The 10,726-nt window shown below is 32.2% G+C and overlaps 1 protein-coding gene across 1 annotated transcript; it reads left to right on the plus strand.

Moving 5' to 3' along the window:
• On the plus strand, positions 1-5,586 carry LOC134706213 (uncharacterized). The gene is made up of 5 exons (XM_063564949.1): positions 1-208; positions 1,687-1,798; positions 3,300-3,413; positions 4,621-4,699; positions 5,428-5,586. Exons 1-5 carry the CDS (start codon positions 120-122, stop codon positions 5,517-5,519), a joined length of 486 nt encoding a protein of 161 aa, XP_063421019.1. The 5' UTR covers positions 1-119; the 3' UTR covers positions 5,520-5,586.
• The last annotated feature ends 5,140 nt before the right edge of the window (positions 5,587-10,726 follow it).

Below are 10,726 nucleotides of genomic sequence, written 5' to 3' on the forward strand. Positions count from 1 at the left end.
AGTCACGTTGTTTCTTATCATTAAGGGTCACTGATTTGTGTGACTGAATCCACATATATTTACTTGTCAGAGAAAACATACTTTCTTTCTAAAGGATCCCTCTAAGAAGAATAAGCAGAATGAATAGTTATATTTCAGTAGCTCTTGTTGTTATCTTTGCTGGATGTTCTATTGCATATCCAATCCATGCATCCTGTAAAATACAATGGTAAGAATATGTAATTTTTTTTAAATATATTTTACTTTTTATCTTTTTTAAGATGGCATCTTTTTCCGATACACAGACATTTTGTTATTTGACTTTTGGTGTTTTGTTGCTTTTCATAGTGATACAGATTATAACACAACGTTGACTGCTGAACACATTGTTTGACATATTTACCTAGCATGTATGTTTGTTTTGTTCAATCGTCGTTGTCAATATAATAGAAGTTTATGCGACTGTCATCAAGTGAGAGGTTAATCGAGCTATAAAACCGGGTTTAATCCACTATTTTCTACATAAGAAAATACATGTTCAAAGTAAGGCATATGCCAGTTGTTATAATTTTGTTTGATGTGTTTAAAAAAGCGATAATGTCTATTTTATTGGGACATTTAAGTCATACTCAGGTTTGCAACGTTTAAATGAAGTTTAACTGTCATAATTTCCAAAAATTCTCTAACACCACGAAAGCATGGATTGTTTATCATTTCTGATCGATAGAAATATTATCCACAGTTATAGCTCGCGTTTCGTAAACCATCATGTTACAGTATGCATAAAACGAGCACAATAATATCTACAACAAATTAGGTCTTGTTCCTCGGAACTCTGTTTCTTATCTCGCAAGGTCGTCGGATTATAAGTAGGATTTGTCTTATAAATAAACTCATCATAGATACCAGGACTATTTTTAGTATATATGCCAGACGCGCGTTTCGTCTACAAAAGACTCATCAGTGACGCTCGAATCCAAAAAAGTTTAAAAGGCCAAACAAATTACGAAGTTGAAAAGCATTGAGAACCACAATTCCTATAAGTTTTGCCAAATACAGCTAAGGAAATCTATGCCTGAGGTAGAAAAGCCTTAGTATTTCAAATAATTAAAACAAATTGTAAACAGTAAATTTATAATAAATATAACCATATCGCTGACAATTCACGTCAGCACAAAAGTGCTGACTACTGGACTAAACGTAACCACACTCATTTAGTACATCGTACCACAAACTAGATCTCCTGTTCAAGAACTTTTTTTTCTTATTTTGCAAGGTCGTCGGATTACAAGGATATTGTTTATAAAACGTACCAAATATTCCATTATCTTAACAAGGAATATTTATACCTTGTATTTTACTCGAACATTGATTTAAAAGGGTTCAGATTTTAAAAGTATATCTAATTAATGGGTCCTATATTTAGATTATATAGTACTTTTTAATAATTTCGAATTCAAATGCAATGCAACATTTAGATTCTAAGATCTATTCTAACAGACCTAGCTTGAAAATATTCCGTTCTTAAGATTCAAATTGCCCTTTAATTAAAATCATTTGATTTACAGGATATTACCATATTTAAGACGGAAAATATTGTATAAGTTTGTTAATTCAGAAGACCATTTAATAGTATATTCTCCATTATCTCTGAAAGAAACTTCCCAATTAAATTATGAAAACAGTTTATATTCTGTAATTTGCTAGGACATTTGGAATCACCTGTGACATGGTAAAGGAAAAAATCAAGAGCCAGATCTCCACCTGGTCTACAGCAGATAACTGTCCAAATGGAGCAGGAGAAAAATGTCTGTATACAGTAAGTATTGTCAGTGATTAGAATCGAAGGACAAGTATTTTACCGCAATGAGTTCATAAACATGTACTTAATAAATTGTAATTTAATCCGTTAGGTATGTTCTATACATTTTGAGGTCAGTATGTTGGGGTGAATATATATTAATCAAGATGAGGCAACAGTAGTATAACACTATTCAAAAGTCATAAATCGATAGAGAGAAAACAGATCCGAGTTATTAACAAAAACCAAGGAAACACATAAACTGTAACTGTATAAACATCTTTAGCTCTGGTATATTCATTGTTTGTTTTATGTAACAATTGTACTAAAATGAAACAAAATGGGTCGATACGCTAAAAATCTGAAAAAAGGTGCATTGCATGTAGAGTTTGTGAATCAGCAGCTCAATTTATTTTATGGACTTCACCTTTTTTAATTTGCCTTGAAGTTCAGTTTTGTTTTTGGTACTTTATTCAACAGAATGTGTGTTTAATTTATATATCTTAAAACACGTATTAATTACCTTTATCCCCCGCGCTGACTGTCGGTTATAATATCGAATTGACCGCCATTGATCTAATGATGCTTGACTAATCTGTACTAAATGAATACTATAGTTGTTATCCATTCGGTCGATGTTTCTGAGTTTTGATTTTGCCATTTGATTTGGGTTTCTACTATTTTCAATTTTCCTCGGAGTTCGGTATTTTTTGTTATTTAATTTTTGTTTGTAACGACATGGACGCTATCACTGTTCTGTTCTCTAATTGGACGAAAATGTAATATCTGATGTTTTAACATTCGTTTGTAAGAAAAGCCAGTGCAAACCATATCAATGCAAATTATTTTTACAACAAGTGTCTGTATCGTATTTCTATTTAGTGCCCCTTAAACCCCCTTGATATAACTATCTAATATAAATAGTAATCTGTTAAAAAATATCAACACAAAAAAACGTTTAAGAAGTTCAAAGAAATATAATGTTTAAAAGCACAAAAACAAAGGTCTATAATACAGAACAGACAGTAGGGTCAACTCATTGCTATCATATAATAAGTTTTTCCAGTTATACTGTCGGCATCTTGTTTATATTGGCATAAAAAACCTCGTTGACCATACGTGGTTAAGACATATTCCATATATATTAATATAAATGAACTCATCAAATATACCAGGCTTATGATAGTGTACGTCAGACGCGTGATTCGTCTACGAATCATCACAGTTATTGAGTTTATACTTTTAAATCATTATGTTCATATACAATGGTGTTTTCGCATAAATAAGTGCATATATTTATATATCATAAATTATTTGAATTGGTTTGAATAAAATTAAATATAGCCAGTTACTACAAAAGAAAATGCCTGTAACAATTCAGGAATATGGCAGTTACTTGTTAACCATTCGTTTGGTGTGTTAGAGCTTTTGATTTAGTTTGCCATTGTTTTATGGTCTGTCCGTTTTGAATTTCCCTCAGAGTTCGGTATTTTTGTTATCTTACTTTTTGAAATTTTAGTTTGTTGGTGAAACAAGTACAACTATCACAGCAAAACACTCGACACCAGTGAAGCATTACCTTGATGATTTGACCTTCACGTTGACCGCAAGTAATAGTATGTGCAATGTAAAGGTAAGTCCAAGAGACACACAAATGAAATAGTGTAATATACTACTTAAATAAAGGCAACTGTAGTATACTGCTGTTCAAAACTCATAAATCCATGGACAAAAAACAAAATCGGGGTAACAAACTAAAACTGAGGGAAATGCATTTAACATTTTGCTATATTTAACACTAAAGCATTGATTTAATAAATCTTGATAATTTAATTTTGGATGTAACGCGTCTCCTGATTGGCTGACGTTATTTTGTTATGAGCTTAAAGACATAATTCAGTCATGTGACCGTGACGTCATCAACGTTTTTTTCATGTTTTTTTACGGTTTAAAATGGAATTTAGAATTAAATTATAAGAAATGACTGTAATATTTTTCTGTCTATTCGAAATAACATAAAAAATGTGGTGCACACTGTTAAATAACCCGCTACGCGCGTTATTCAGAGTGCACCACATTTTTTATGTTATTTCTTCATAGACAGAAAAAATATTACAGTCATTCCTTAATTGATCTAAGAAATGATATGCAAGGTGTATAAATGTAGAGTATTTCATAGGGAAAAAATATACAAAACTTTTTGAAATGTCAGAGAAAAAGTCAGAACTAAGTTTTTTGGTTTAAGGCTTGTCACAAATAAACTCATTATCGATACAAGGACTAAATTTTGTATATACGCCAGACGCGCGTGAATATCTTATCTTAATGATATGTTTGCATCCTTTTTATGTCGAGATCAAATTCCAATCGTAAATCACTTGAGGTCATGTCGATGGTAGATTGGATGGTCACCAGACCTAAACGAGAGACGAAATATATAAACGGGACGTATGAATTTATACATCAAAACAAAAATGTCAATTTCATGTCAGAACATAAAAACAACAAAAAACATACGCTTATGAAATGTTGTTACTTTATGGCAAGTTCGAGCATTGTTAGTTGATTCAAAGCTTTTTCGGCAATTACTATTTAATATATAGAATGGTATTAATCAAATTCGAGACTGTGAGTCAATTTAATGGGCATGAATTGCTAGGTAGTTGGAAAACATATCTTTATATCTAGGTATAAACATACACATGATATGGATACCTGATGTCGCTTATAAGGTTTCGATTATTGTGTCCATAAGGTATCTTTATCCATGATATCTGTAAATATATTGCTTACTTAGATCTATTTATATAAATTACTGTTTAAAGATCTTTAAATTGTAGGGTTACTCCACATCAGAAACATGGTATGCTCACCTTGACTACAGCACAAACTATTGTAACCTCAACAACCTGATCACAGGTATGTTCATATCCTAATGTAAATTCGTATGAACAGACTTGAATTTCACTTATTACACACGTTGCAAGTGTATAACAAAAACTACTATGTAATTTCAAAAAGGAAAAAACACATTATCATCGAAAACAGAACGAGTGAAACAAAATGACATTGTCCTGACTTGGTACATACTTTTCCCGAAGGGTATTGTGGGTTAAACCTGGTCTTATATCTAGCTTTAAAACCTCCTTGTTGTATGTCAGAAAATGCAGATTTTTTTAATCGTATGAAATGTGTTCCTGCGAGGTAAATGACAACAAAGGGTAGAAAGGAATGTCAGTATTCGAGCCTTAGTATCAGATTTGTTTAAATAAAGGCAACAGTAGTATACCACTGTTCAAATCTCATAAATCCATGGACAAGAAACAAAATCGGGGTAACAAACTAAAACTGAGGGAAACGCATTAAATATAAGAGGAGAACAACGACACAACACTAAAATGTAACACACACAGAAACGGATCAAGCATCAGACAAAATCCCACGAGAATAACGAATATAACATCAAAACCAATTACATGAATTTGTGATAGACAAGTACCGTGATACGTCTTATCGCAATGTGAATTTACACTAAAAATAAGAGAAAACAAACGACGCAACGTTAAAATGTAACACACAGAAACGAACTAATGTATCCTTAATGAGTTATGGTATCAAAGAATTCATGTTTCTTACTTTTATTTAAGGATCCGGACTGGACAAGGTTAACGGATACACCGAGGTTACCAGTGATAGTGTGTGCACACAATATTCCAGCAAAAATTGCGAAAAATATTAAATCATTTGGTCTAATTGGTGTAATTAATAATGTTATTATATAAGTATTAAAGTATTTAGTAAGATTATTACAATTAATGTTATTATATAAATAATAAGATGTGGTATGAGTGCAAATGAGATACTAGTAACTCATTCCAATTTACAATGTAAAAATGGTCAAAGTATTACCTTCAACTCGGAGCCTTAGCTCACACCGAATCGAAAGCCCCAACATGACTAGCGTAAAACAATTCAAACAGGAAAATCAACGGTCTAATTTACATAAAAATGAGAAACCAGAAACACATACGAACCACATTAAAAACGACAGCCAGTGAAAAACAGGTTACAGACAGATAATGATGATATGTCAATATAAAATCTTTCATATTGTAAATTTCAATATGTAGTCTTGAGTAACTAAGTAAATGACGAAAACAGTAGTATGTCAATGTTTGGATCTATCAATTCAATTAGGAAGAAACGAAAAAGATAACAAAAATAAACCTGAAGAAAGTTTCAATCCGAAAGGAGCAAGACCGGGTGATTCGATGTTATTGTCGTCTCTTTCTGTGCATACGGCACCCGCTATGCAAATTCATTCAGTCAAACTGTATCAAACGGTAACAGAACGTGTATAACAGGCTAAGTTACAATTTCAATCTTTCTTTGATAAACATAACTCTGATGGATTCAGTTTTTTTTTTAATAGAAAGGAAATTCACAAAAAACACTTAGGTAGGTTAACGCACCACGACGGAGCAGACGGTACATTACTGTTAATAAATAGGAATTTGTTAGTTTAAAAGTCGAATTCATCACGTTTGACATAGTTTCTTCTTTTAAGTTGTCCACCTTTGTCAAAAACAGGCGAACGATGCCAAAGCGATATTCAAACAAAAGTCGACAATAATTCTAAAAACAATGAAAGACAAATTGGTATCATCACTGTTGTTAAACTTCAGTTATCTTTACACACAGTGTGTGTTTACTGATCAAATTTGGTTGTTCACATTTGTTCTCTGTCTTTTATAATTTTCATGACAATGGCGAATAACTGCAACCACCAGCCAAGTATTTATTTTTCAATTTTATGTTTTGCTAACATCATAAACATGGATTTCTGTTTTTGTAAATTGAATCAAACGTTAAAATAAAATAACTGCAAAAGGATAAAAAAAAAATCATTATATAAAGTATACATATATATTTTCCCCGAGTGAGTTGAAAGCTTAGTTCATTATAACTGATAAATTCATCAAGGGATGCTTTTAAAAAGGTTTTATTTCACAAAATACCTTTATACTGATTACTGAGCTAAATATACCCTTAGGGATTATAAATAAAACATAATTGTAGGGTAATAAAGATGCGAGACATACCAGAGTAGATCAGAGTAACAATCAAAACTCGAAGAAACTCAAAATGTCATGGCAAAAAAATGAAAAACATGCCAAAAGACAAGCCGCAATCTAAACTGAATGATAAAGAAATTATATGGTAAACAAACACGAAACGAAAATTACCAAAAGTGTCAAGAAGGTTTAGTAGATCCTACTCGACTTATGACACGGTCAGTGTGTTTCAAACAACATTATATCGATGTGGCTGCCAAATGTGCGATAAATAAAGGCAACAATAGTATACCGCTGTTCAAAATACATAAATCCATGGACAAAAAACAAAATCGGGGTAACAAACCAAAACCGAGGGATCGATCAATTGCGAAAACATAGAAGTCTTGGTTTGGTAGATAACGTCGTTTCAGTGGATGCTGGGCAAATCAAATGTCATCTACATTTCGTACTTTATAAACTTATGATTAAAGGGATAATGTGAACCAAAATCAAGTAATAAAAATATTAAAAGAATACTTGGAATATGTACAAGTACATACAATAACTGTAAAGATACCACGGATTTGGGTTTTTTTCTCAATCGATTTATGAATTTCGAACAGCGATATACTACTGTTGCCTTTATTTATGATATCTTAAATCTTAAAGTCCATTAAAACAGACAACAATCTGGTAATCAATCTTGAATGACAATACGAAAGCAGACTTCGATATATGATTGATTAATTGAGAGATAGATAGCTTGAAATCCCCAAGTAAATGCATATGGTATTGGCTTTGTTCATTGTTGAAGGCCGTACGGTGACCTTTAGTTGTTAATTTCTGTGTCATTTTGGTCTTGTGTGGATAGTTGTCTCATTGGCAATCATACCACATCTTCTTTTTTTATACATTAATATATAGATTACAAGGCACTCTCCTCCGACAACAGCACAGAGCATAACAACGTTTAAAATGTTCTCATTCTAAACCTGACAATACTGGGCATTTGGAGTTTAAAATATAGTGAGTTGCACGATTATGCGAGGGACATTATTTCCCTCAGCTAGGTAACACCAGCCAAGGACACAATATTTCTGTGCTAACTTGGATTATCAATGATACGGTCATTTTCTGTAATTGATGAGAACGTTGAAATCAAGGGTTTTCTATCATCAGTCAATAATGATAGATGCCAGGGACCTAGATTTCTAAAGTATCGTAATCTATGTCATAAAAGAGAGACGAAAGATACCAAAGGGACAGTCAAATATATAGTCATAATATATATCTTAGGACATATTTTATGATCATCTTATGACCATCATATGATATGTCTTAGGATTTAAATCAAAGCTGTCTTAAGAGAGTCATGGCTATGATGCACTTATGACTGTCATAAGTGAACATTATTTTCTACTAGTTACTATTCAGCTAACTGACCATCAATATTCATAAGACATGTCTTAGTCATAAGCTACTTTTGAAAACCAGGCCCCAGTCACCTCATTTGACATATATAACGTTAAGAAATTTTAGTTTTCAACTTTTTTCCACCATATTAGTCTCGTTTAGATGAAGTGTGTGTCTGGTGTGTTAAAATACTAGTGGTAGATACCAAAGGTATTGAAAACTTACAAGTCATAGACAAAAACACAACTAAGTCATAGACAATAACACAACCAAGTCATAGACAAAAACACAACCAAGTCATAGACAATAACACAACCAAGCCATAGACAAAAACACAACCAAGTCATAGACAATAACACAACCAAGTCATAGACAAAAACACAACCAAGTCATAGACAATAACACAACCAAGTCATAGACAAAAACACAACCAAGTCATAGACAATAACACAACCAAGTCATAGACAAAAACACAACCAAGTCATAGACAATAACACAACCAAGCCATAGACAAAAACACAACCAAGTCATAGACAATAACACAACCAAGTCATAGACAAAAACACAACCAAGTCATAGACAATAACACAACCAAGTCATAGACAATAACACAACCAAGTCATAGACAAAAACACAACCAAGTCATAGACAATAACACAACCAAGTCAAAGACAATAACACAACCAAGTCATAGACAATAACACAACCACGTCATAGACAAAAACACAACCAAGTCATAGACAATAACACAACCAAGTCATAGACAATAACACAACCAAGTCATAGACAAAAACACAAACAAGTCCACTATTACATAAATTTTAAGCCTGGTACCTTTTCTGACATTTTTCTTTTTCTTCTTCTTCTTCTTTTTTTTTCTTCTCGGTCTTGTTCTTGTTCTTGTTCTTGTTCTTGTTCTTGTTCTTGTTGTTGTAGTTGTTCTTGCTTGTTTTTGTTGTTGTTCTTCTACTTCTTCTTGTTGCTGTCGTTGTTCTTGTTGTAGATTGTTCTTCTTTCTTCTTCTTGTTCGTCTTTTTGTTGTTGTTGTTGTTGTTGTTGTTGTTGTTGTTGTTGTTGTTGTTGTTGTTGTTGTTGTTGTTGTTGTTGTTGTTGTTGTTGTTCTTCTTCTTCTTCTTCTTCTTCATGTATACAATATACCATAGACACTCCGATAATTACATGCTGGTGCATACAATAACATTTTTTAATTTTTTACCTCAAATAAAACAGATAATAATTCTAAACATGTATTGATGCCAGAATGTTATGTTATTTACACATTGTTAATTTTAAATATCGGAGTTATTCAGCAGCTATAAAGCTTTTATTTCCTGATGTCCATTTGTAGGCCAAAGTATTCTACACTAAAGATTTTCGACTTATGCAAGATCCAAGCAAAATATAATCAATTTTGTCGGGTTATGCAGTAGCGTTCAACATCAAAGTTATAATAGAAACTTATTTGCAACAACCCTATGAACATAGCACAGAGGGTCCGGAAGGTTTTACTCTCTAAGGTAGAAGTCTACTCCTGTATTCGGAATATGTCAGATAATTGAATAACACTGATAATAAAAAAAAATACAAGTGTAGAAGATATTTTCGAATAGGAAAAGCAAACTAACATATTTGCAGACTTTTACGACACATAAGCAACCCCAGCAACAAATGAACGATTTAATGCAAAGTATATGGAGAAATGCGAATGTACATACTTCAACTCAGACAAGTATATATCAATCTAATATCAACGCAAAATAAAAGTCCAAAATTTACAGATGAAGAAATTAAAAATAGCCATTAGTTGGTCACTTTAGATATGCCGGTGGCACAATTTCTCCAGATATTAACAGTATCATAATGTCAAGGACAATATTTGATACATGTTATCTTCACAACAGGCGTTCCTACATCCAGTTCATAAAACAAAACAAAAATCCAACATTAACATCGAAATACAGAGGACTATCAGTTACCTCCGTTTTAGAGGAAATCTTTGAATACGCATTTATAGAGAAATGATTCAATGTTTATAACCAGACAGAACTCCGATTCCGTTTTACAAAGAATCTCCCATGGTTTCTCGTATTTTTTTCTGAACTCATGCTACATGCAAAACAACAAAAGAAAAACTTACATCTATCAACTCTTGGCATTCAAAAGGCCTTTTATTTGGTACATCATATGATTTTACTATAAAAATTATTTTATGAAGTACCAGCAGATGTCAGGAAAGGTATTTAAACTCTACATTGTGATATGTCAACAGAATTAACATAGAATAATCACCCGGCATCATTATAATAGAATAATCCCCCGGCATCAGTAAAATAAATCAAAAACCTTGAGTAAGACCATGAGGTGTCCTATCCACTCATTTCTATAATTTATATATTAATGATATCAATGACTTGTCAGTAGAGGTAGACAAAAGAGCACTATCATGACTAACAATAGGACTATAATATTGTGGCAG

The sequence above is a fragment of the Mytilus trossulus genome, chromosome 2, assembly GCF_036588685.1.
Source record: "Mytilus trossulus isolate FHL-02 chromosome 2, PNRI_Mtr1.1.1.hap1, whole genome shotgun sequence".
NCBI classification, from domain to species: Eukaryota; Metazoa; Mollusca; class Bivalvia; order Mytilida; family Mytilidae; genus Mytilus; species Mytilus trossulus.